General features: G+C 43.9%; 2 protein-coding genes across 5 annotated transcripts in view; one reads left to right on the top strand and one right to left on the bottom strand.

Moving 5' to 3' along the window:
• Positions 1-1,427: 1,427 nt before the first annotated feature.
• LOC114798897 (uncharacterized) lies at positions 1,428-26,714 on the top strand. Its single transcript, XM_028994993.1, has 16 exons — positions 1,428-1,468; positions 2,580-2,851; positions 3,024-3,137; positions 3,241-3,336; positions 3,553-3,856; positions 4,076-4,115; positions 8,533-8,796; positions 9,537-9,791; positions 10,740-10,969; positions 11,075-11,170; positions 20,208-20,441; positions 21,755-21,926; positions 22,026-22,052; positions 22,180-26,030; positions 26,328-26,398; positions 26,480-26,714. The coding sequence occupies exons 2-14, from the start codon at positions 2,592-2,594 to the stop codon at positions 22,752-22,754; spliced, it is 2,667 nt and encodes an 888-aa protein (XP_028850826.1). The 5' UTR covers positions 1,428-1,468; positions 2,580-2,591; the 3' UTR covers positions 22,755-26,030; positions 26,328-26,398; positions 26,480-26,714.
• The window catches only part of LOC114799174 (fibronectin-like), a 46,217-nt gene continuing 42,381 nt past the window's right edge, over positions 23,228-27,063 (bottom strand). For all 4 annotated transcript variants that reach the window (XM_028995539.1, XM_028995528.1, XM_028995550.1 and 1 more), the window contains 6 exons: positions 25,953-26,037; positions 25,777-25,816; positions 25,388-25,651; positions 24,985-25,239; positions 24,178-24,441; positions 23,228-24,091 (listed from right to left, as the gene is read on the bottom strand). In XM_028995539.1, coding sequence (XP_028851372.1) covers positions 23,820-24,091; positions 24,178-24,441; positions 24,985-25,239; positions 25,388-25,651; positions 25,777-25,816; positions 25,953-26,037 — 1,180 coding nt within the window. In that variant the 3' untranslated portion in view covers positions 23,228-23,819. The remainder of the gene's footprint in view (positions 24,092-24,177; positions 24,442-24,984; positions 25,240-25,387; positions 25,652-25,776; positions 25,817-25,952; positions 26,038-27,063) is intronic.

The raw sequence follows: 27,063 nt of genomic DNA, 5'->3' as shown, positions 1-27,063 counted from the left end.
TCCAACAGTACTAATTCTCAGAATAAACTTCCTGAGCTGTACCAGACAACACACACTGTAATAAAAGACTCCAGACCGAAGTTGGCCATTTTAATGTAATGGCAACTCTCTCAAAATGACTAAAATACTTTTCGACCTCTCGTTCGTTGAACGGAGGGACGAGACGAATATTACGGGACACATCAAACCCATAATCACCTGGATCAGAAGAAGTCTGGTCCACAGGAGGGACGTGAGGAGGAGACACAGAGCCAGGAGGTAACAGCGACACGGGAGGAACAGAGGCCACCGCCGGAAGTACGGCGTCTTTTCTAGCGGACAATTCTAATTGTAATTTCTTTAAAGCGAAGTCCCGCTCTTCCCTTTCGCGCTGACTTTCATATTCCCGGTTGCGCTCTCTCTCGCGTTCCTCACACTCTAGTCGTTTTACTTCTAATTCGATTTCCATTTTTCGAATCACCAGGCACCTACAATCAACACAAAACACAGAACACCCAATATACCAGGACGTAACACCATGTATTCTTAATTTCCCAATTACTATCATTATTCAAGATCCCATGCTTTTTTCATTCCCTTGTTGCTCATCTGTGTTGTTCTGTTTTATTCTGTTCCCTTTCATTGGGCAGCCATGACAGGCACCCAGGGAGCAGTCTGTGGGGATGGTGCTTTGCTCAGTGGCACCTCAGTGGCACTCTGGCAGATTGGGATTTGAACCGGCAACCCGCTTCCTTAACCTCTAGGCCACCACTGCCCCACCACTTGTTTTTAAGGATCGCATGCCTGGTTTCTGTTCATACTTTTTCACTTTATATTAAACATTGTCCTGCCTAATGGATCCAGAAGACATCTGATGTGTCTGGTGACCTGCCCCTCCACTTTTTCTGCCCACCTGTTGCATACCTCACAGGGGTCACAGAGTCACATTGTTAGATATGCACAGTTGGGTGTCTCGGGTTTGTTGTGCAAGTGTGCTGTGTGTTTCGACTATTCAAAGTTGTTGGGACTCGACTGTAATGCAGTGTGGGTATGCGTAAGCATTAAAGAGAAAGAAACAGAAAAGTGTTAAGTGTCTGTGGATTTATGTTTCTACTTGCATTATAAGCAACAAGGATATTGAGGGGAACCTATAAATCTGTGAACATGATGGATTCTCTGACAAGGTTTTTGCCATCATTTTGGTATAGATCACTGGTGTGGGTCACTGTAGGGCTTCTTAGTTCATTGCTGAACAAATCCTCTGCTCTCCAGATATTTAAATCACACAGAGATTATTAAACAGCACATCCACTAACAAGATCTAAATGAGAAACCTACATGAAATTTGGCAAGAGATTGATAATAGTACATTTGCTGTAAATTATTGGTATTTAGTGACATCATGTTGCCAACCCTGTAACTGTAGGGTCCTCCTCTGAAAAACCGAAAGTGTTTCACACAGACTGCATGATTTTCTTGAAGCTGACAGGTAGGTTTCATACTTCTCACGATATTGAGTCTCACCTCTGTATATGTATTAAAATTAATAACAGCAAAACTTAAGTTTTATATCATATCTTCTAGTAAATATGCGTGACACTCAAATAAAAACAGCAAATATACAGTGTTAAATGAAAACTGCAGTGTTTATATATGACCTCTTTGAATTTTAACACTTTACAGAGGTCAGTCTGTAAAACTGATACCATTCAGTAGTGTTTTGTTTAATGGTTATGACAGCTTTTGCTGTTTGAAGGTGAGAATGACACTTAATATGCAATTCAACTCCAGTGGCAGAGAAAAATTGTCTCAGTAATAGTAACGTCTCAAAAAGGTGATTTGAACAATATCTCAAGCATTTTATTGCTGACAAAAGATAATCAGAAAGTTTTTTACAGACCTCTTTGTAATCCATATTTCAAGTTAGTTAATAAAACACAATGACGTCCATGTTGATCCAACTCTTTTCATGATGATGGGTAAATCAGGTTCGACTCTTGCTCATGTGGGTTCTTGGGATCATATTACATGTGTACTTCCCCATACCGGGGGGAGGGGTAGAGTCACTGGGATTTAACAATAGTGTTAATCTGTTCAAATTTAGAGAGTTCACATAAACACTGTGCTGTGCATAAGGGTGGTAGTAGCCTAGTGGTAACACACTCGCCTATGAACCAGAAGACCCGGGTTCAAATCCCACTTACTACCATTGTGTCCCTGAGCAAGACACATAACTCTTAGTTGCTCCAGGGGGACTGTCCCCTGTAACTACTTATTGTCGCTCTGGATAAGGGCGTCTGATAAATGCTGTAAATGTAAATTTAACGCTGGCAAATTTGCTATGTAGGAAACTTGCCCCGCAGAGTTTTATTTCGTGCTATGTAGTTTACAGACTCTTTAATCTGTTTTGAGATGAAATATGCCACGAAGGTCACTAAAGGGGTTTACCCTATAGATAAGGGAACAAAAGAACACAAAACTAATATGATTCTATGGTATCAGAGTGTGAAACCTTTCTTGTTATAAGACTGAAAATGGTATCTTTTCTTTGAATAGTATCTCTTTCACTATTCAACATTTTTGTCATTCCTACTTCACAGCTAAGATACACCATGAGTGAACTTGGGGATTGTCAGAATGAAGCTACTGCTCCGGAAAAACTTCATGCCCAATGTCAGAAGGAGGTGTTTGCTGTTGGAGAGAGGAGTGGGGAAGGTCATTACCCAACATCCTCCTTAAAAAGTGAAGTGATTGTCACATGTGACAATCACTTAAACCAGGAGACCGATTCCACCAGGGGTCAGATATCTAAATCAGTATCAGTATCAGAACCTCATCAGACAAGTGGACATGTGGGATCTGGAGAAAGAAGGTGAGTTCAGCTAAATCATCTCGCGTGGTGTAATGAGATGTATCATGCAAAAATCCAAAATATTGTCACCATCATTATTTTGCGTGATTGTTCAACATGTTTGTCATACGTGAACTCCAGTTGAATTCTAACTTCTATGCTGTCTTGTCTTCATGTTCATGTTAACTGACAGTATCCAGCATGAGAGACCAGAGTCCCCTGTTCCCAGTGTTCTGTCCATGACGAGTGACAGTGATTCGATGGGTCGCGGCATAGCTTTCAACAAAGACTCTTTTATCAGCACCAAGTACCTGATCAACCCACAAATGTTCATCACATCATGGACTGTTCCATTATACAGACTGAGAAAAACACACACACCATGTATGTTCTCTGTGTTGTAAATTCAGGGATCAGCTGGAGAGACCAGATTCACCAAGCAGCACATCTCTGTGGAGTGACCAGCCAGAGAATCCTGTCATTAGTCCCTCTGAAAACCAGTCCTGGTATTTTATTAAGCATGTTGTGTTAATATGATCAGCAAGACGTGCAGCTTCCTTTATTAGTGTTATAGATATCATTGGGGTTTGTGATCTTTTTTAATACATTATCAATGCTACAGTTGTTACAGGACAATAACACGATTGACGTTAAATATTGATGTTTTGATGAGTGAATTGAATTAATATTGAGGTAAATTATATTATATTTTGTCCCTACAGCCACGATGCTTCTGTACCTGGACTTGTTCCCTGCTGCATTTGCCCAGTGAAAGCTGTGAAGTCCTGTCTGACCTGCTGTGCCTCCTACTGTCACCTCCATGTCCGACAGCACTACACAGCTCCTGCACTGCAGAAACACAGACTGGTGGAGGTGGCTGGAGATGTGGTGGAGCAGAAGTTCTGCCAGCAGCACCACAGAGAGCTGGAGCTGTACTGCACCACCGACCACACTTACATCTGTGCCCTGTGTGCAGTGATGGAGCACAGCGGCCATAAAATCCTATTTAATCAACCTGAAGATCAGGTACAGATTCAAGTTTTTTTTTAATATTCTTTCTGATGCACAATTGTCTCTTTTTAGTTCAGAAAAATGCACATAATACCATCTCACACATAGTTCACACCATTTTTGGATGGGTCATCTGAAAAAGACCTTTGTCAGGAACAGAAATGATCACATGTTGTTCAAATTGTATTAATAAAATATGTTGCATTTTATTTATTATATATTTTTTTCAATTAGGGCACAAAATTTGAAGAAGCTAAGTGGCACACAAGAAAAGGTATGTAAATTAGTAGTTATAGTATTATGGGCACACATCTTTGTGACAGTTCTTCATGTTTGCATGCTCTGTAGGTGATTTTTTTCAGGGTTATTCAAACACAAATGTTTCTCACTCAGATGTGCAATACTACTCACCTGGATGTCTTTGAATGTTTGTTTTACCCCCCTGCACACGCCGCCGCTGCTCCCCCCTCTCACTTGTACCCATGGCATAATCATTATGTCACTTAGCACTATCTCAGGCATTTGACTGGATATAGTAATATCATTATTGTTATTGAGCCTTAAGCTATTTTTGATATTTGCTCTATTTGTAAATATAATTTATTCCTCTTGTTCTCCTACTGCATTGAGCATGTTGTTGACAAAAGAATTTCCCTCGGGATAAAAAAAGTTCTTATCTTATCTTTACAGTACAGGCCAAAACTCTGGACACCTTCTCATTCAATGTGTTTTTGTCAGGATTGCCTGCAGCTGGCCTCCACACCTGACTTTAATCCTGACGCCCCATAAATGCCGGAAGTTTCCGCCCGTTCGGGGTCGCTGGCATTTTCGTGAACTCTCTGCACGAACTTGACCTGGTTTAGTTTTATGTGTTTTGAGTTCTGGCAATCGCCACACGCCTACGGGTTAGTTTACGTTCTTTGTTTAAGTTAAATAGTTTTCGGCCACCGCGCCCGTCTTTATTTGTGTTTAGTGTTTGTTTATTAATAAAAACCCCTTCCCAGAATGTCAGACCTCTGCGCTTCCTTCCCCCGTAAGCCCGTAGTCGTGACAGAATGCCAGCGACCCACCCAAAAGCGCAGAGGTAAAAAGCAGAGGAGAAGAAACGCCGCGAAGGACGCAGCCCGGCGCAGCGAACGCGGACACCAGGGGAGAGACGCGCCGCCCGTCCTGGTGGAGCGTTTTCTCCCCGAGAAGCCGTGGTACGCGGCGCCGCGTGATGACGTCACCCCCGGGAAACTCCGCGAAACCCGGAAGCGACAACGTCGGCGGGTGAGTGGGCGGAGCGAGGACGTTGGCGTTGGCAGCAGCGAGGAAGTGACGTGGGCAGCGAGCGCAGAAGATGCGACCCCCACGATCTTCGCCATGTCGAGCCAAGAACTCTGCGCTCTGCTGGCAAGGCTCCCCGTGGACGACACGGACGACGACGAGAGCACGGGAGACGAGAGTTGGGCTCCGCCCATCGCACCAGTCTGCGATCGTCGCAAGGTCCGTGGGGACCCACGTCACTTCCAGGGGGGTGAGAAGCGGCAACAACGGCGGCGTTCCTCCAGCGAGGAGGTGGGCAGCCTCCAGCCCGAATGGCCAGAGTACTGCCCATGGGAGCTTATCGCGCCATGGGTCCAGGATGTCCGCAGGGTGGACGACCCTCGGAGTCACCGGTGGGAGGACACGGATGACGAAAGCGATGATGACGTGGATTTTCGGTGGGCGGTCGTTGCCGGGATGGCTCCGCCCAGCGTGCGCGTCCGAGATCATCGCGGCGTCCGTCATGACCCATGTGACTTCCAGGGGTACGAGGTTGACACGGACGACGACCAGGATGACGCCGTTTGGGCAGTCGGTGCCGGGATGGCTCCGCCCATCGCGCCCATCCAGGATCGTCACGAGGTCCGTGGAGACCCACGTCCCTCCCAGCAGTGTGAGGAAAGCTGGTGGAAGAGGGCGACGGGAGGTCGCCAGCCAGCAACTGCGCTGCCGGGACTGCCTCGCAGGGAATCCTCCATTCCTGCTCCAGTCGCCGACCCGCCTTCCCTCTGCCCGGACGTTCCCCAGCGAAATGGCAGCGCAGCACCAGCGCCCACACCTGCTGGAGAAGACGTCCACCCCCCTCCACACCACACACCTACCACCATCTCCAGCGACGTGCCCAGCCCCATGTGGGACAGCCCAATTGTCCCGGGACCCTTCAGTGGGGCAGCAGACACTGATAAGACCACCACCATCCTCTCGTGTCTGCTTGGGTCAGCATGGGGCTGGAGCGCAGCCCTCTGGCAGCAGGGAGAGACAGACAGCAGTTTTCGGGACTTCCAGCAGAGACTGAGGGCGGAGTTTGATCGGCCAGAGCCTGAGCCAGGGATCGAACTCTGCCCCTCCACCACGTCCAGCGCCAGTCAGGATCCGGGGCAAGAAGACCAAGCACTGGCGGGCGACGAGAAGGTCGCGCCTCCCGAGATCCTGGCTGTGCCCCCTGAGGAGGTCCTGGAGAGCCCAGAGAGGGAGCCAGACGACCCTCTCTTCTGTCTGTCTCTGTCTGTGTGTGTCTGTGTGGCATATGTGTCCGTATGTCGCCCCCACTTCCCCTCTTTGTGTCCGCCAGATGGCGACCCAGCCGCGGAGCCGAACCCCAGGGAGGAGGTTCCTGACCCGAATGTGCTGGTCCAAGGCGAGGTGGACAAGCCCCAAGGTACCCCTAAGTCCAGCCGGGGGGGGTGCTCCCCCAAAGAATTTTTTGGGGGGGTGCAGTTCGGGTTGGGGACTCCTCCTGAGGGGAGGGGAGGTGGGGAAGCGATGGAGCTGGGTCCTCCGTTAGCCAGTGAGGAGGGCGGGCCAGGCATGGGCCTGCGTCTGCCTCCAGAGGGGTGGAGCGCCATAGAGCCCCCGGGTAGGCATGAGGACCCAGCTGGGACAGGCAGGAAGAGGGCCTGCTTGTCCCAACGGACGCAGAAGGGGCTAGCCGGATGGTCTGGCAATGCCCCCCCCTTGGCACCAGGGCCGTGCAGCGAGAGGGGCTGCATAGTCCCAGAAGGCACCAGCCTGGGGTGCCTGGAACAGTCGCCGGAGGCTCTGGGACAATCTCCCTGCGCGGTGCAGGGGGTGACACAAGACGTGTCAGAGGGGACATGTGGAGACAGGGCCCACACGTACCCAGATGGATTGGCCCTGATTATTGTGTGCAGGTACGGGAGTCCGGGGCCGCCATGCGGGACCACGCCGGGGAGCCAGGCCGAGGGTCCGGGGCCGCCATGCGGGACCACGCCGGGGAGCAGGCCGGGGGTCCGGGGCCGCCATGCGGGACCACGCCGGGGAGCCAGGCCGAGGGTCCGGGGCCGCCAAGCGGGACCACGCCGGGGAGCCAGGCCGAGGGTCCGGGGTCGCCAAGGGGGACCACGCCGGGGAGCCAGGCCGAGGGTCCGGAGCCGCCAAGCGAGACCACGCCGGGGAGCCAGCCCGAGGCACCGGGGCCGCCACGCCTGACCACGCCGGGGAGCCAGCCCGAGAGACCGGGGCCGCCACGCCTGACCACGCCGGGGAGCCAGCCCGAGGGACCGGGGCCGCCACGCCTGACCACGCCGGGGAGCCAGCCCGAGGGACCGGGGCCGCCACGCCTGACCACGCCGGGGAGCCAGCCCGAGGGACCGGGGCCGCCACGCCTGACCACGCCGGGGAGCCAGCCCGAGGGACCGGGTCCTCCAAGGGGAGGATACAGCAGGGCAGGAGCCCTGTGGTTGCCGCCGTCCACCCCGCCGCCTCCACTGATGGTACTGTTGGGGCTCCGAGGACGTAGCCCTTGGAGGGGGGGCTCTGTCAGGATTGCCTGCAGCTGGCCTCCACACCTGACTTTAATCCTGACGCCCCATAAATGCCGGAAGTTTCCGCCCGTTCGGGGTCGCTGGCATTTTCGTGAACTCTCTGCACGAACTTGACCTGGTTTAGTTTTATGTGTTTTGAGTTCTGGCAATCGCCACACGCCTACGGGTTAGTTTACGTTCTTTGTTTAAGTTAAATAGTTTTCGGCCACCGCGCCCGTCTTTATTTGTGTTTAGTGTTTGTTTATTAATAAAAACCCCTTCCCAGAATGTCAGACCTCTGCGCTTCCTTCCCCCGTAAGCCCGTAGTCGTGACAGTTTTCTTTATTTTCATGACCATTTACGTTGGTAGATTCTCACTGAAGGCATCAAAACTCTGAATGAACACATGTGGAGTTCTGTACTTAACAAAAAAAGGTGAAATAACTGAAAACGTTTTATATTCTAGTTTCTTTGCTCTGATTACTGCTTTGCACACTCTTGGCATTCTCTCGATGAGCTTCAAAAGGTCGTCACCTGAAATGGTTCTCCAACAGTCTTGAAGGAGTTCCCAGAGGTGTTTAGCACTTGTTGGTCCAGCTAACCCCAAACCATCTGTATTGGGTTCAGGTCCGGTGACTGTGGAGGTCAGGTCTCCACTTTTTGTTAAGTACATAACTCCGCATGTGTTCATTCATAGTTTTGATGCCTTCAGTGAGAATCTACCAATGGAAATGGTCACGAAAAATAAAGAAAACACATGAGAAGGTGTGTCCAAACTTTTGGCCCGTACTGTACGTGAGTCAAGGAGTTACTTCAGATAATAAGTGTTTATTAATTGCATTGTACTTTTCACTTATTTGATGATTGTTTATTTGTGTGTATAATTGTGTGAATTTCCAGGCCTCCCTCCTCCTGGTCCGATCCAGTTCACCTCAGTGACATCAGACTCCGTGTCTCTGTGCTGGGGAACTCCTGAAGAACCGACTGGACCTCAGAGATTCAGAGTGAACTGGAAACAGGAAGGAAACCAGCAGAGCCTCATAGTTCCAGTTACAACTATAACCATTGAGGGCCTGAGTCCAGGAGAGCAGTATGAGTTTTCTGTGGCCACCATAGGTGACAGTGGCAGTCAGAGTCCATGTGTGGTGGCATCTACCCAAACTGGTACAGTTTAAGTAGAACTTCAATCTGCACTTTACATTCTAAGTTTTTTGACAGCCTGTTGATGTGGCTCTGCTACAAACAAAGAGATTTTGTTTTGTGATCATGTTCATGTGACCCGGACGACGTGGAAGTGAGTGACGCACCGGATATTTAAGTTGAGGGGCGCCAGTTGTCATTTGCTTAGTCATTGTTCGGTTTCTCTAGAAATTCGACTCGGCCTCTACACAAACCGTAAGCTCGAATATCATCTTGTCCTTCTCCTACTGGTGTCCTCGTTCCAGTTATGTCTTTCCTGTTCCTGTTTTGTTTTTGCGAGCATCAAGACCCATTGGGGTTGCAGCTTCGGCTGACTCAGGCTTGCAGAGCAAAATGGTAGAGATTCACCTCACTCACCTCTTTTTGCCGTCCGCACTTGGGTTTCTCATCTCCTCCCACACAAGATCATTCTATCTTGTCTACACATGCTGTGTGAGACAGATTTAAGGTCAAAAGTGCCCTACTTTTAACATGAATGTAGCCTGGTCAGGACCTAATTAGTACCTGGTACAACCACTTTAGCAACCAACCATTCAACCACCATCATTCCACTTAGTACAATGCCCAGATGAAATGTATCTTCTGGGCCAGAACAATTTTGCTGACTTGGATACATAAATCAAATTAAAATCAATTCATATTACCTGAGGCTTATGGATCACCCAGAGTTTAAAAAAGTTCTATTATTTTCTGTTCCATTAAAGTGATCCCTCAGCCGCAGGATCTCACTGTGACCACAGATTTAACTACTGCCTCAGTGACATGGAGCAAAGCTCTGGATCAGGTCTCCTACCTGCTGTCCCTCTGGAGAGATGGAGAAGAGGAGAAGATCATTTACACGAAGGACCTCAGAGGTTCCTTAACTGGCCTGCAGCCGGGAACAGAGTACAAGATCAGCGTCTCTACTGTAGTCAGCAGCGGTTTTAAGAGCGAGGCCGTCACTAAGAGCTTCTACACAGGTAGGAACGTTGGCTACATTGTAAAACCTAATGTTGAAAATAATTCATTAGACTGACTCAAGACAACTCTAAATATTTGTACTACCTTAAATTAAGTTCACTCATTTTGGACTACTAATTTTATTTCAGTTTAGTTCAGTGTGTGTGGGTGCAGACATCCCAACCTGCAAAGACTTATTCCAAGGAAGCTGCCCCTTAACAAACAAGGATATACATTTGTGTAGTGAAATGCATTTTACACGCACACACACATTTTCTCAGAGGGCACTCTTAAATCATATCTTTGGTTCTCAAGAAATTTAATTAAATTCCATCACACCATTTACTCAGATCACACTTCTTGTTTCCCCCAATTTGTCTCTTTAAATTGTTTTTCCTGCCAAACCATGTCACAGTATGGAAATAGGCAGCAAGAGCACACGCAACCACACAGGAACACAACTGCTCATTCCCAATCAGCACAGTGCACTTTAACTTTCAACAATTCAAACACCCACAAAACATTTACATATCGCATAACATGCAGAATCTTGACCTAAACAAGACTCAAATCCAGCAGGGCAGACCAACAGAATCGGCAAGCATTACCGTGAAACGAGTAAGAGTGCTGGGGATGTCGGCAGAGTCCTTGTAATTGGTGAAGGATGAAATATGTGTTGCTTCTGAGACTGCCTTGCGATTCTATGGTCTCTGATGCATCAAACGAGCCACTATTCATCCACACAGACCAATGAAATGTCCATCTGTGCAATGATTTTAAAATTAGATGACTAGACCCTGCAGTTCCTGAAATATTTTCAGTTTACTTGGGGTATATATATAAAAAAAATTCTGAAACAGGCCAAGGAGAAGCTAACCCAGTATTCAGATAACTATGAACTAAACTAAACATGAACTAAACCCTATTAACTAAAACTTCTATATTTTAAACTACCTTCTTTACTGCAGACATGGCTTCTTTCCTGTCTGAAGCGCAGCTCCGGTGCTCCATCTGTCTTGACGTGTTCACTGATCCAGTCTCTACTCCATGTGGACACAACTTCTGCATGGGCTGTATAAAGGAGTACTGGGACAACTGTAGTCAAACCCAGTGTCCTGTGTGTAAAGAAATTTACTCTAAAAGACCTGAACTTCCCATCAACTGTTTAGTGTCTGAACTGGCAGATCAGAACAGAAAGGTAAATAACACTTCAGAGCTTCCCTACTGGGTCATGTGATATCTGTACTGATCCAAGTACAAAAGCATGTAAAAAAAACTAAAAATGCAGCCCGTTTGTTCACAGTATCATCTGATGAAAACACAGACAGAGGTGCAGCAGATGATTGAGGAGAGACTGAAGACGATTCAGGAGATTGAAGATGCTGTGGAGATCAGGAAGGTGATGTTTCGTGTGTGAAGTTCACGTGCTCTCCCTGTGTTGATTTGTATTTTCTCTGTTCTCCGTTTTGCCATCTAAAGGAACGTACACTAGTTGGATTGGTGACTCTAACTTCAGTGTGTGAGTCCATGTAGTGAGTGTGTGTCATGTGGTGGGCGGGCACCCCTCCTCCCTGCCGTGCTCCCAAAGTCCCATCATTCATTTTGAAAGTTTCATGAATTTCTTTTTAACTAATTTTATAGAAGCACATATTTTCATAGGTCATGTTGTGTACATAAGTGTTTAAGGGTCATTGGTTCAGCAACAGCATTCATCCAGAGTGTCATGATCAGGACATATCCCGGTTTTACTCCCTCCAGATAATACACGACACCGCGGTTCATCAGTCACAGATGGATTTATTCCTTCGTTAAACTTCTCCGCCAATCCACCCGAAAATCCACCATAAATCCACCGTCAAACTGTCATTACATAAATGTACAGAATGATCAATGTAAATATAACAAATAAACATTTAAACTAAAATTGACAAATGCACAATAAAACAGAAACACAGTTAAACGTACCTCGCTGGCTGCACGTAACCGTGAGGGAATAAATTTGCTTTAGAACAAAACTTAACATGAAACACTTCCAACTTTTTCTTTCTCTTCTTCACAGCTTACTTTCACCTTTAACAACTTATTTATGCCTTCTTTAATTTACGGCATCTTCTAGCTTCTTAACCCTTTTGCGTCACTTAAATGTGACTGTGTGCAACACGGAATGTAACTTGGTTCCTACCCATAAACGAAACAATGTTTATAAAATGAAGAAAATAAGTAAACACAATAAATTAAACAACTTGACATAATTTACATTTATGGCAGTTAAACTCCCACCAAATTTCTATTTGAGATTTCCTTGCTCAGTTGAACCATGAAGCTATGAACATTTACTACAGTTCAACACATGCTTATTCTGCTTCAACCAGTAGAACTATTTTTTGCACTGGCCTATCAAGATAAACTAGCTTAGATGTGCGTTTTCCCTGTTTGTCTAAGGTTGAGTCGCTAATCAACAGCTTTACCTTTCTGACCCTTCCATCAGAGCTGGGATACACCTCCGTGACTCTTGCTAGTCTCCAGTGATTTCGTGGAGCACTGTCCTCTTGAAGTATGACAATGTCATTAACTTTGGTATTTCTGTTATCCCTTTGCCATATCTGTCTTTGCTGAAGATTAAGAAGATACTCCCTTTTCCACCTTGTCCAAAACTCATTTGCTAAGAACTGCACCTGACGCCATCTCTTACGCAGGTATAGATCTTGACTCACAAACTGACCAGGGGGTGGCAATATTATGTTAGACTTCATCAGGAGAATGTGATTTGGTGTGAGTGGTTCAAGACTTGTTGGATCGTTTAAGTGTTCTATTGTCAGAGGTCTGCTATTTACAATAGCCATCACTTCATATAGAAAGGTTCTAAGTGAAGCACTGTCAAGTCTTCTAGCAGACTGATCAAGGATTGCGGTTAGAACACTTCTGATTGTCCTTATTTGTCTCTCCCATATTCCTCCCATATGGCTTGATGATGGGGGATTCATTACAAATTCGCAACCATATTCCTTCAACTGGTTTTGATCCAAGTTCTTCATTGCGTCCATGAACTCTCCTTTTGCACCCACAAAGTTGGTACCTTGATCACATCTCAACTGTCTTACATTCCCACGTATTGCAATGAATGCACGCAATGCATTGATGAAAGCATCTGAACTAAGGTCATCAAGCATTTCGATATGTATGGCTCTGCAACACATACAAGTGAAAAGAAGACCATACTTCTTCAGTTCCTTTCTTGCATCCTTCACATAGAATGGTCCAAAGCAATCTATGCCACAATATGTGAATGGAGGGGTCATTTCCATTCTGTCCTTTGGCAAATCTGCCATCTTTGGATCTTGTGTGCTCCTTCTATACTTCCTGCATGTGATGCACTTATAGATGTGAGAGGCAACTGCACTGCTGCATCCAATAACCCATATCCCATTGGATCGCAATTCATTTACAGTCATACCTCTTCCTTGATGCTGTAATTTCTCATGATGATGCTTGATCAGTAAAGAAGACACGTGACTTGTTTTTGGCAGAATGGCAGGATGTTTAACATGTGGATGAAGACCAGATCTTGTCAAGTGTCCACCTACTCTCAGCACACCCTGCTCATCCACAAATGGACTTAATTTGTGTAGCTTGTTTGCTTTGTCTTTAGATTTTATGTCCTTGCATTGTTGTAAATCTTTGATTTCTTAAATTAAATTAAATTAAATTGTGAAGTGATTGTCACATGTGATACACAGCAGCACAGCACACGGTGCACACAGTGAAATTTGTCCTCTGCATTTAACCCATCACCCTTAGTGAGCAGTGGGCAGCCCTGACCAGCGCCCGGGGAGCAGTGTGTGGGGACGGTGCTTTGCTCAGTGGCACCTCAGTGGCACCTTGGCGGCTCGGGATTCGAACCGGCAACCTTCTGATTACGGGGTCGCTTCCTTAACCGCTAGGCCACCCCTGCCCCCCGCTAGGCCACCCCTGCTGAATGCTTCTCTTTGAACCAATCTGATTATGAAAAGTTCTGCTTCTCGTCTTTCTTCAACACTTGTACTTCCATTTAGTTGAGGATTAAGACCTTTGACTTGCTTAGCACGACATTTAAGACAAGCAATAGCCTTAACAGCTCTTCTCCAGTCAGAAAACTTAGTCAGACGGTCCAACAATGTTCTATATACATTTGCGCTGGTGTTGAGCACCTGAACCTTTCGAAGCTCTGGATCATTATCACTAACCTCTTTCACCTTAGCATCACTTGTGGGTAGCTCCTTTTCCCATAGAAAATCTGGTCCAGTAAACCAATTTGAAGCAACGAGCTGATCTACTGATAGACCTCTCGAAGCATGATCCGCTGGATTGTCTTCGGACTGCACATGATGCCATTGCTTGGCATCTGTGGTGGACTTGATCTTTTGGATTCTATTTGCCACGAAAACATGAAAACGTCTGGCATCATTATTAATATATCCAAGAACAACTTTCGAATCAGTCCAATAATATTCTTGAAGGTTGTCTATTTCAAGCTCACATTTTAACACAGCACCTATCCTAACAGCGATCACTGCTGCAGATAGCTCAAGCCGCGGAACTGTTGTAACCTTAGTAGGGGCAACACGCGCTTTCCCCATGACAAGTGAGCAATGAACATTGCCATTGGTGTTGACTGTTCTCAGATAAGTACACTCCCCATAACCTGTGATGCTAGCATCTGAGAAATGATGCAACTCATACTGCTTGACATCTGTGAAGTTTGCTGGTATGTAGCACCTCTTGATCTTTACTTGAGACAAGTTTTGGAGATCTTGTAGCCATGATTGCCACTGTGATCTGAGCTCTTCTGCAAGTGGTTCATCCCAACTAGCTTTCTCTCGACACAGTTGTTGCAAAATTAACTTTCCACGTAGGACAAATGGTGCTACGAAACCCAAAGGATCGTAGATGGAAGCTACTGTGGATAGCACTCCTCTTCTCGTCATTGGGTGTTTCTTGACAGTAACTCTGAACTGAAAGTCATCAGAGGATACACACCATTGCACCCCAAGTGCTCTTTCCAAGAGTGGCTCCCTTAATTCTATGTCCAGTTCTTTCACACTGTCAGCACACTCTTCCTGTGGTATTGAACCCAATACCTTCTTGCTGTTGGAAATGAACTTATGCAGTCTAAGCTTGCCTGCACTGCAGAGCTCTCTTGCTTCCTTGATCAGCTTGATTGCCTCAGCATCAGACTTTACACTCACCAGTCCATCGTCAACATAAAAATTTCTTTGGATGAATTTAACAGTGCTTTGGTTAAATTGATCCTGACCTTCTGTGGCTAGATGTTTAAGTCCAAAATTGGCGCAGCCTGGTGAGGAAGCTGCTCCAAATAAATGGACTTTCATCCGAAAAACTGATGGCGTAGACTCCAGATCACCATTCTCCCACCATAGGAACCTCAAGTAATCTTGGTCTTCAGGCTTTACATGGAATTGATGAAACATTCGTTCCACATCACACATAATAGCGACTGGACCCTTTCGAAATCTACAAAGAACTCCCACCAAAGTGTTTGTGAGCTCTGGCCCTGTAAGAAGGTGGTCATTCAATGATATGTCTTGAAATCTTGCAGAGCAATCAAAGACCACTCGTATTTTCTCTGGCTTTTGAGGGTGGTATACGCCATGGTGGGGGATATACCAGGCTGGTTGTTTATCAAGCTCTTCTTCTGGGACCCTTTCTGCTTCACCACGACTTATAATGTCTTTCATGAAATTCATGTAGTCTGACCGATATTTCTGGTCTCTCTTGAGCTTCCTTTCCAAGCACATGAGACGTTGAACAGCACATGGCTTGTTATTTGGTAGATCCGGTCTGTCTTGTTTAAAAGGCAGAGGCATTTCATAATGACCATCTTCTTTGTGTTTAATTTCATCTTTCATCTTAGTCAAAAAACTGAGATCTTCTTGAGAGAGATTTGCCTTTTCTCCAAGTCTTTCAATTAAGTCAGATTCCAGCACCTTAAGTACATCTTCTGGAGCAGTCATTTCTTTTATTCTTGTTTTGCAAACATAATGAACTTCACTCTTCAGCTTACCCGTTACTTTGGGTTCAGGGGTCACTTGCTTTACAATGATGCGGTGACTTACTCCAATTGGATCACTGTAGTGTTCGCCTGGATCACTGTAGCTCACTATGCTCCAACCTAAGTCAGTTTTCTGTGCAAAGGGTTGGTTGTCCTTACCACATACAACTTCTCTAGGCATTAGTGCTTGTGGGCAGTTATACCCGATCAGAAGACCGATTTCACATTCCTTCTGTGGGGCAATGTGTTCTGCAAGATGCTCCAAATGAGGCCATGCCCTTGCAGTCTCTGGAGTCGGAATGTGTGTACGATTTGCAGGTATGAATTCACAAGTGTAAACCGTTGGCACTGAGATCTTCTTAGGAGAAAATAACCCTCTTATTTGTAGGCCTTTGAGTCTCTTACATGGTACAATTGTCCCCTTGGACAACATTGTAGACAGTTTCAACTTAACTTGTTCTGCGCCAACATCTAGAACATCTGCTACTTCCTCAAGAATGAATGAAGAGTCACTTTGTGAATCTAACAGAGCATAGACGATGACTTCTTTGTTTGAATCACTTGGCATGGACACATAAACAGGAACTATCGCTGAAGTCTGAGCGCTATTACCATCATGCACAACCCTATTGGATGTGGTTTCTTGAGTGGTGTCTTGTGGTTGTGGCAATTGTGGCTTTCTTTCCTTATTGTAACTTGCCTCATTATATTCTTGTTGTTTTGATCGATCCTCATGTAGGCATGTGGGGTGGCGTTTTGAGCAGGTGTCGCAGACCATCCGGTTGCTGCAATTCTTGGATTGATGGCCAGGACTCAAACAGCCGAAGCACAGTTTCTCACTCTGAATGAACTTGATTCGATCAGCAGCTGGCTTTGTGGTTAGTCTGCGGCACTTGTGTAAGACATGTCCTGTTTTCTTACAAAACACACATGTGCTTATGTTCTTCTCAGTTGTGTTAGTTGTAAAGATTTTTGCACTTGCTGCTTGGATCTTAGAGGTCACTACATTCTGAGGTTTAGACCTTGTCCTTTCCAGCTCCCCTTGCCGCAAGGCATAGTAAGATGTAACAGGGTTACAAGCAATACGATCCTCCATTGTCAAGAATGTTACAAAATACTTGAAATCTGGGAACCTTCCATGCTCCAGCTGGTACTGTGTGGCTTTCCGGTTCCATCTGTTGCTTAACCAGTCAGGCAACTTGGCTGTCAGTTTTTGATTTTCAGCGCCATCATCAAGAACATGCAAACTCTCATTATGAGCCATGGCACATTGGCAACTGCGTAAAAAGTCCACAAATTTCCTTAAGTCAGAACTCTCTCTTGACGCTATTTTTGGCCAGGCATGTAATTTGTCTCGACAGGCTTTGGCAATCATAAAAGGCTGGCCATATCGTTCATTGAGCAGTTCCCATGCAGCAGCATATGCAGTATCTGAACCGATCAGAAAATAACCTTCCAAGGCCTCTCTAGCTGCTCCTCCAACATATTTCTGAAGGAAGAATATCTTCTCTGAACTTGGAATGTTTTTCTTTTCAATTAGTGTTTGAAAGGATGACTTCCAATGATTAAACTTGAGTGGATCACCACTAAAAACTGTGGGCTCTGGAATGGGTAGCCTGTTTGCTGATATAGCCTCAGCTAAGACTTTCAAAAGCTCTCCTGTGTCATCTTGAAGCATGCGTTTTGGTGCTGCATCCTTTGGTGGTTGTAAGTGCTGGTCCTCAGGATTCACCTGATTAACTGACTGTCTGACTTTATGTAGCACAAAGCTCTGTGGAGCAACCTCTTGGGCTGGATTGAGCTCACTTTCATCATACACTTGAAGCCTTGCTTTGGCTGCATTCAGCTTTTTCAGTTCCTCCAAACGCTCAAGTTCTCTCTTTAGGTTTTCTACAGTCCTTCTTCTTGCAACATTCTCTTCTTGCTGTTTCTTTAAGAAAGCAGACTCATGTTTCTTTCTTTCTAGCCTACGTTCAGTTTCTTCTCTTTCTCCTTCAAGACGACGAGCTAATGCAGCTGCTTCTTGGTCTGCAACAATCAACTTCTCTTCAGCTTCAAGTTTTTGCAGTTTCTCTTGGTAGTCCTCTTGTTCAGCCATAATCTGCAATACAGCTTGTGTAGCTGCATACTCAGCAGCAGCTTCTTGTCTTTTGACTGAGGATACATTAGAGCGAATGGAAAACGCTTTAGAACCAGTAGAGGCAGGAGGTGAAACACTGGAAGCTGAGGATGAGAATACAGAACTATGATCTGGCCAAGTCAACTCCTCCGCTGTTCCCTGCATTTCAGATTGAGCATTTTGTACTACAGTTTTAGTGATCGAGATGCAGTTATCCATCTTGCGACGCATGTCATGGTCTGGACGATCAATTCTTCGGTAATCATCATAAGCATTATTCAACTCAGATAATTCCCTTTGAATACTGATACTGTGTTCTTGTAGGATGTCACTAGGATCCTGTTTTAACACAGATCTTTTAGCTACCTTAATCAGAGCTTTCCATCGTTCGTATTTGCTGTCAAAGCGAAGCAATAGCCCCTTAATTTGCTCTTTCTGAAACTCCTTTCCTTTTTCTGTTAATATCCCGGCTCTTTCACTTCTACGAGGCTCTTTAGGCTGTGTTATTCCTTGCATAATACTTGATTCTTCTTCCAGGGCAGCTGCTGCACCCTGTGCTTCTTTACTTGTATGTGACATTCTAATTATTTAGACATATATATATATACAGGCAACAAAATTCACAAATACTGAATAATGGGATTAACTAAATGAAATTACTGTCGTTCAAATTAGCCCATATACATCTGGAATATTACAGAGTAAATTACACTCTAACAGAGTTCTTATTATAACCTTTTCACACACTGAACTTGTAAAAGAATAACTGTTCAGTTGAACATGAATTTACACCAATTAAGTAAATGTACGTGAAACACCGTCGCAGTGACTTAGAGACTTCTTCATGAAAACCTTATGAGCATATGTGTCCTTTACGTTAAACGCTGTCTTATCTGTGTTCCCGTCTCGACGAGCTGTCCGATGTGCACAGGTCGGGCGAGTCTGGGCAGGAGCAGGAGACTGGAGACTCGGATGCGGCGGCGACGATCACAGTCGAGTTTGACTTTTACTCCCTCCAGATAATACACGACACCGCGGTTCATCAGTCACAGATGGATTTATTCCTTCGTTAAACTTCTCCGCCAATCCACCCGAAAATCCACCATAAATCCACCGTCAAACTGTCATTACATAAATGTACAGAATGATCAATGTAAATATAACAAATAAACATTTAAACTAAAATTGACAAATGCACAATAAAACAGAAACACAGTTAAACGTACCTCGCTGGCTGCACGTAACCGTGAGGGAATAAATTTGCTTTAGAACAAAACTTAACACGAAACACTTCCAACTTTTTCTTTCTCTTCTTCACAGCTTACTTTCACCTATAACAACTTATTTATGCCTTCTTTAATTTACGGCATCTTCTAGCTTCTTAACCCTTTTGCGTCACTTAAATGTGACTGTGTGCAACACGGAATGTAACTTGGTTCCTACCCATAAACGAAACAATGTTTATAAAATGAAGAAAATAAGTAAACACAATCAATTAAACAACTTGACATAATTTACATTTCTGGCAGTTAAACCCGGTATGTTTTGCCTTGGGTCCTCCAAACTCAGCCAAATCTCAATATAAAACCTTAAACTTAGGTGCATTTACATCTGCGGCATTTACCCTTATCAAGAGCAACTTACAAGCAGTAGTTACAGGGACAGTGCCCTGGAGACACTCATGGTTAAGATCAGCTACTACCACCCATTTTATATTTCTTAGATTCATCTTCATGGCAAATACAAGATGCTGCGTGCCACTTTCAGTCATCTAGAGAGTGAAATTTGAGCATCATTGCTTGGGTGCCATTGGCGTCAGGGCCTGTCCACGGTCATCTAATACGCTGCTGAAGTCAGGACCCTCGCAGCACAGACCAACTTGGATTCAATGGCTCTTTGGATACTGTTTTACAAGGGGATCTCAAAATACTGTCCCAACCGACATTTCCCAGACGAGCTGTGGTTTGGTTTGACAGAAAAGTTTCTAATGTCATTTGTGTTGTGTTGGACAATAATGGGATAAAACACCATGATTAAGAAGTTTCTTTATTTCTGGTTTTATAATGGCTGTTTTAACCGTTAAGTCAGGGTCTGGAAATTTTATTCATTACAAAATATAGTAAGAATGTAATTGCTCATGACTGATGGAATTTAAATGTAACTCTGTTCTGCCTTTCTCTGCTGTGTTTAGAAACACAAGATATTTTTCATGTTGAGACCAGGAATATCCTGGTCCTAGAAGATAAAACAAAATCTCTCTCTCTGTAGAAAAGCACAGAGGAGGAGATCTCAGCCAGTGTGGAGATGTTCACTGCTCTGCTGCGCTCCATTGAGAGAAGCCAGGCTGAGCTGCTGGAGTTGATGGAGGAGAAGCAGAGAGCTGCAGAGAGGCAGGCTGAAGGGCTGATTAAAGATCTGCAGCAGGAGATCGCTGAACTTCAGAGGAGGAGCAGTGAGCTGGAGAAGATCTCACACACTGAGGATCGCCTCCAACTCCTACAGGTCAGTAACTCTCTCTCTCTGCTCACACAGAAAAAAATGTCTGTGTAAAATTAACACTGCACAGTGTTTATATAATCCACACCAAAGTCGGTGTTAAAAGTCTGTAAAAGTGACACTCTTTAGTGTTAAATGACAGTGACTCCACCCCTTCCCATGTAACAAGCCAATATGGGTGGTACACAGGTCCCAAACAGGTGGTCCATATCAGCCCCATCTTAATATGAACCCAAAAACCCAGATGGGGCGCTAGAGTCGCCCCTGATTTACCCACCGTCATGAAAAAGACATGGACCAACGTGGCCCTCACTTGTGTTTTTCTCATTTTATATTAAATATGTGTTCTTGATAGTTTTTGTTTGTAGATCTTAAGGATCATATTCTAACGTAGTGTTGGACTGATTCTTGTACATTGATTCTTAATTCTCCTCGCAGCTTCACATAAGGTGTAAATTTTATGTTGCGGAGAGCATCAGAATATCAGAATTCAATTTGTAGAACTAACACCAATAAGTTTTAATTCAAATTGACACTGCTCTTCCACAGGTACCAGACAGGTAGTCAATATCAGCCCCACCTTAATTTGAAAGTCACCCTGATTTATCCACCGTCATGTAAAAGACTCAGACCAATGTGGACCTCACTGGCTTTTCTGGTTTTGGTGATAAAACTTGTTTGATTACTCCACTGAACTTGTTGATCAGTTTTACCCTTAGGACCTGAACTGATGGTATTTCTTCCTTACCCTAAAATTCTTAAGAGCATGCATCATTGCAATGGACATATGAATACATCCCACTATTAACTACAGCTTAAAATGAAAACTTAAATATAACACATACAAGAACTGAAGAGAATTTGTTTGAAGTAAAGTCTCCAGTTGCTTCTTATGACTCCTAACCAAAGTTCACGAAGAAGTCAGCAAGAGTTCTGGTTCGGCTCCTCTCAGAAACCTGGTCTTCAAGTTCTAGAAGCAGAACAGAGCCACCAAGACATACATTTAATATAAAAAGAGAAAAGCCAGTGGTGTCCAGGTTGGTCCGAGCCTTTTTCATAACTGTGGGTAAGTCAGGGGCGACTCTTGCTCATCTTGGCTCTTGGGGTCATATTAAGATGGGCCTGATATGGACCAGCTGTCTGGTATCTGGGTACCACCCATATGAGCTTGTTGGGGAGGGGCGGAGTCACTGTCATCACACACTTATTAGTGTCAGTTTTACAGACAATTTAACACGGACTTTGGTGTGGATTGTATAAACACTGGCAATTTTCCTTTGCATGCTGAGGGGTTTCTCCTCTCTCCTGCTCTACTGTAGATCTACCCAACACTGTGCAGACCTCCACACACCAAGAACTGGGCTGATGTCAGAAATGATCCTGAGCTGTGGACCGTGAAGGTGTGTGAGGAGAGGATGAAGACTCTGAAAGGAGTCGTGTCAGAGCTGAATCAACTATTCAACCAGGAAATGGAGAAACTTAGTCAAAAACGTGAGGAAGATTAATATTTTATTATGACATTGAACAATTTTACTGATATTGTTTCTATGCGTTGACAAAATGCTTATTAAAACAATTTTGTTTCCCCAGAACTGAACGTGCTGAAGCAGCATGCAGGTATTCCATATATTTCGTGGTTTACAACTAAGTCTTATTGAAGATGTTATTAGTCAGCAGTTTGTCAGAGATACAGCCAGTAAATGTCAATTCCTACTTTAATCTTAATTCTCTTCATTCACACCAGTGGACGTGACTCTGGACCCTGATTCAGCTCAACCCAGCCTCATCCTGTCTGCTGATGGGAAACAAGTGAAACCTGGAGACAAACGACAGAATCTCCCTGATAATCCAGAGAGGTTTAATCCATGTGTCTGTGTCCTGGGAAAGGAGGGTTTCTCCTCAGGGAGATTTTACTATGAGGTGGAGGTCGGGGGGAAGATTGCTTGGGATTTAGGAGTCGCCAGAGAGTCGATTAACAGGAAAGGGAAGATCATGGCAACACCAGGAAATGGACAATGGTCTGTATCTATGAAGAATGGAAATGAGTATAAAGCTTATGCTGGTCCTCCAGTCCTCCTCTCTCTGAGTAAGAAGCCCCAGAAGGTGGGGGTATTTGTGGATTATGAGGAGGGTCTAGTCTCCTTTTACGATGCAGAGAACAGCTCTCATATTTACTCTTTTACTGGTCAGACCTTCTCTGAGAAACTCTATCCACTGTTCAGCCCTTGTTTTTATGATGGAGGTAAAAACTCAGCACCACTCATCATCTCGCCTGTTACTCACACATTAAGCATGTCAAGCAGACCGTTAACACCATAAGTGAAAGTGATTATTTTTGTCATTGTGAGACACTGCACCACAGCACACGGTGGCACAACAAAATGTGTCCTCTGCTTTTAACCATCACCCTTGGTGAGCAGTGGGCAGCCATGAGAGGTGCTTGAGGAGCAGTGTGTGGGGGACGCTGCTTTGATCAGTGGTACCTGGATGGTTTGGGATTCCGAACCTGCTAGGACAACCGCGGCCCGATAATACTACAACATGTGTAAATCAGTCAGTAGTAAAGAAATTCAATGTAAAATCTGAAAAGCAAGTTATTTTGTATAAAAACAGTAAAACACAATCATAATAAATATTTTAATAATGCAAAGGACACAAATACAGATTTTCATGTTTAATTAATGTTTATGTATGACATTATAAATACATAATGTCTTAATGAAATTAACAGTTTCACTGAACTTTCACTGAACCAAAAACAAGATTCCTTTTTAATCCAAATTTGTTCCACATTGAATGTGTCAATGTTGAATATGTAACATTTAACACTTTCTTAAGGACAGTGATGATGCACTACTGATGACCCAGGGTCTTAAAGAGTTCCCTGCTTGAGCTAAGAGAGTCACAGCGCCGTGGTGCAGGAATGGACATATTTGCATGGCTTACACAAACGGCAGATTTATTACATTATACAGGAACATGCATCAAAATAGGATATACAGATTAAGGACCTGAAGTGGATATGGTACAAAAGGCCAACATTTATACATACACAACAGCTGCACACAATCAGGATAAATGGGAAGAGACACAACAAAACTCTGGGCCCAATCATGGATCCGTGGTGCTCCACTTCAGAGACAGTCCCTGACAAAAAGACTCATGTAGTAGAAAATCACTGTATGTGATTTTGGGCTATGTTGTTGTTGTTGTGGTACACAGGTACCAAATCTAACTTTTTTATTTCACAACAGCTGTATTATAAATGTATTCTCTTTTGTATAAAAAAAAAGTCATCTAAATCATGTAGCCACCATTACATGTATTTTATTATAACACAACTCAGGGTGAGCTTAACAAATCCTAAAATATCATTAGCAACTTCTACTTTTCACTGTTACCTGTGTAGAAGCTCTTAGTGACGGCCTCGCTCTTATAACCACTGCTGACTACAGTAGAGACGCTGATCTTGTACTCTGTTCCTGGCTGCAGCCCAGTTAAGGAACACCTGAGATCCTTCGTATAAATTAATTTCTCCTCTTCTCCATCTCTACAGAGGGACAGTAGGTAGGAGACCTGATCCAGAGCTTTGCTCCATGTCACTGAGGCAGTAGTTAAATCTGCGGTCACAGTGAGATCCTGCAGCTGGGGGATCACTGTAAAAGAAAAATAAATTAATAGGACATCCAAAAGTGATATCAAATCAAAATAAGTGATTTATTCAGTAATACTAAATCTGTACCAGTTTGAGTAGATGCCACTACACATGGACTCTGGCTGCCTTTATCTCCTATGGTGGTCACAGAAAACTCATACTGCTCTCCTGGAGTCAGGCTCTCGATGGTGATTGTTGTAACTGGAACTATGAGGTTTTGTTCATTTCCTTCCTGTTTCCAGTTCACTCTGAATCTCTGAGGTCCGGTCGGTCCTTCAGGAGTTCCCCAGCACAGAGACACGGAGTCTGATGTCACTGAGGTGAACTGGATCGGACCAGGAGGAGGGAGGTCTGGAAATTCATAATTATACACACATTCAAAAAAAAAAGAAAAGGTCATCAGATATCTAATCATGATATAAGTTAAAATATTAGATGTACATTCACAGTATTTGGCAGACACTCTTATCCAGAAAAACTTAAATAAATGCTTCAAGCTGTTTATCACTGTAATGCCAGATCAGAGTTGTGATTTTCAATCAGAATTTTACAAAATTTAATTACACCTCAACATACACTGCAGATTTGCCTGTAGTAAATGTGACCACTGAAATGTCCAATGCTTTACAGAATTAAGTCTGTTAAACTGACACTATTTATTGTTAAATGACATTGACTCCGCCTCTCCCCAAGGAACAAGCTCATATGGGTGGTACACAGGTACCAAATTTAACTTTTTTATTTCACAGCAGCTGTATTATAAATGTATTCTCTCTTTCTTTTTAGTCATCTAAATCATGTAGCCACCATTACATGTATTTCATTATAACACAACTCAGGGTGAGTTAAATGAATCCTAAAATATCATCAGCAACTTCTACTTTTCTCTGTTACCTGTGTAGAAGCTCTTAGTGACGGCCTCGCTCTTATAACCACTGCTGACTACAGTAGAGACGCTGATCGTGTACTTTGTTCCTGGCTGCAGGCCAGTTAAGGAATATCTGAGGTCTTTCGTATAAATTAATTTCTCCTCTTCTCCATCTCTACAGAGGGACAGTAGGTAGGAGACCTGATCCAGAGTTTTGCTCCATGTCACTGAGGCAGTAGTTAAATCTGTGGTCACAGTGAGATCCTGCGGCTGAGGGATCACTGTAATGGAAGAGATGCAATATTGGATATTAAATAAATAAACAAATACACAATATATGAGATACAATAAATAAACAGAACATTCAAGAGTGAAATCAAATCAAAATTCTTTATATAAGTGCTTTATTCAGCTGTAGTAAATCTGTACCAGTTTGGGTAGATGCCACCACACATGGACTCTGACTGCCACTGTCACCTATGGTGGCAACAGAAAACTCATACTGCTCTCCTGGACTCAGGCTCTCAATGGTGATAGTTGTAACTGGAACTATGAGGCTCTGCTGGGTTCCTTCCTGTTTCCAGTTCACTCTGAATCTCTGAGGTCCAGTCGGTCCTTCAGGAGTTCCCCAGCACAGAGACACGGAGTCTGATGTCACTGAGGTGAACTGGATCGGACCAGGAGGAGGGAGGTCTGGAAATTTATAAGTATACACACATACAGAAAAACAGTCATCAGATATCTAATCAAGATATAAGAGAAATTACCATACAGATAATGAACAATAAGTATTTAGAAACTTTTCATATACATCAAACCTTTTTTACTGGGCTGCTTTGTTGCTCCAAAACAAATGTTCTGAAACGAAGAAATATATCATTAACAATATAAAACACATTTATTTATTGAAATGATTGGCTTCCATGGTTTTGTAACAGTGTATTATATTAAATATATGGTAAATTATATATCTGAGACCAGGATTAATCTGTACCTGATTTTCAGGTTTACTACATGCGACTTCATGGCTGCTGTGCTTCATCACTGCACACAGAGCACAGATGTGAACGTGGTCAGTGCTGCAGAACAAAATATAAAATCATTTGCCTCAATATTCATTCAACTCACTCATGTTACTGTCCTGTAACAACTGTAGCAAAAATCATAATTAATTATACAATATGAACTACAAAAACACTTAAAAACATTTACTTGCATGGCATACAAACAGAAATTATAAGTACAGTGGTGTGATTTCTTAAAAATTTCCATGTTAGTCACATTTTAAAGAATATAGAATATTAAATATTAGTCAAGGACAACACACGTAAAATGTGTTTAATTTTAAGTGAAGGATTTTATTTTTAAGGGAGAAAAATATCCAACCCTTGTCATGGCCATGTGTGACAAACTGATTGTTACATTACATCCGGCATAAAGGTAACACCACATTTCAGAAAAAGTACATCATACCAACAGTAAAATATGGTGGTAGTGTGATGGTCTGTTTTGCTGCTTCAGGACCTGGCACCACAAATTCTTCTGTCTACCAAAAAATCCTTCAGGAGAATGTCCGGCCATTTCTGACTTCAAGCTGATCCAAAACACACCAGCAAGTCCACCTCCACCAAGTCCACAAAAACAGAATGACGACTTTGGAGTGACCTAGTCAAAGTCACGACCTGGATCCTATTGGGATTTTGTGGCATGACTTTAAAAAGGCGGTTCAAGCTCGAAAGCCCTGAAAATCTGATGATGAGTGCGCCAAAATTCCTCCACAGCGTCGTAAAAGAATCATTGCAAGTTATTGCAATTGCTTTGTGCAGTTGTTGCTAATAAGGGTGGCTCAACCCAAGTTATTAGGTTAGGGTGCAATTACTTTGTCTGGATTGGTTTGGATTTTCTTACCCTGAATAATAAAATTCTTCACTTAACGACATTTTGTCTTCTTTTGTATTGTCTTTGACTAATATTTAATATTAGTTGATTATCTGAAACATTAAAATGTGATTAATATGGAAAAAAGTAAGAAATCACTGAGAGGGCAAACAATTTTTCACACCACAGTATAATAATATTTAAGGAACCTGCACTACTTATTGATA

This window comes from Denticeps clupeoides, chromosome 1 (genome assembly GCF_900700375.1).
Source record: "Denticeps clupeoides chromosome 1, fDenClu1.1, whole genome shotgun sequence".
Taxonomy (NCBI): Eukaryota; Metazoa; Chordata; class Actinopteri; order Clupeiformes; family Denticipitidae; genus Denticeps; species Denticeps clupeoides.
The sequence above is the reverse complement of the archived record's forward strand: the minus strand, read 5'-3'. Positions and strand labels throughout refer to the sequence as shown.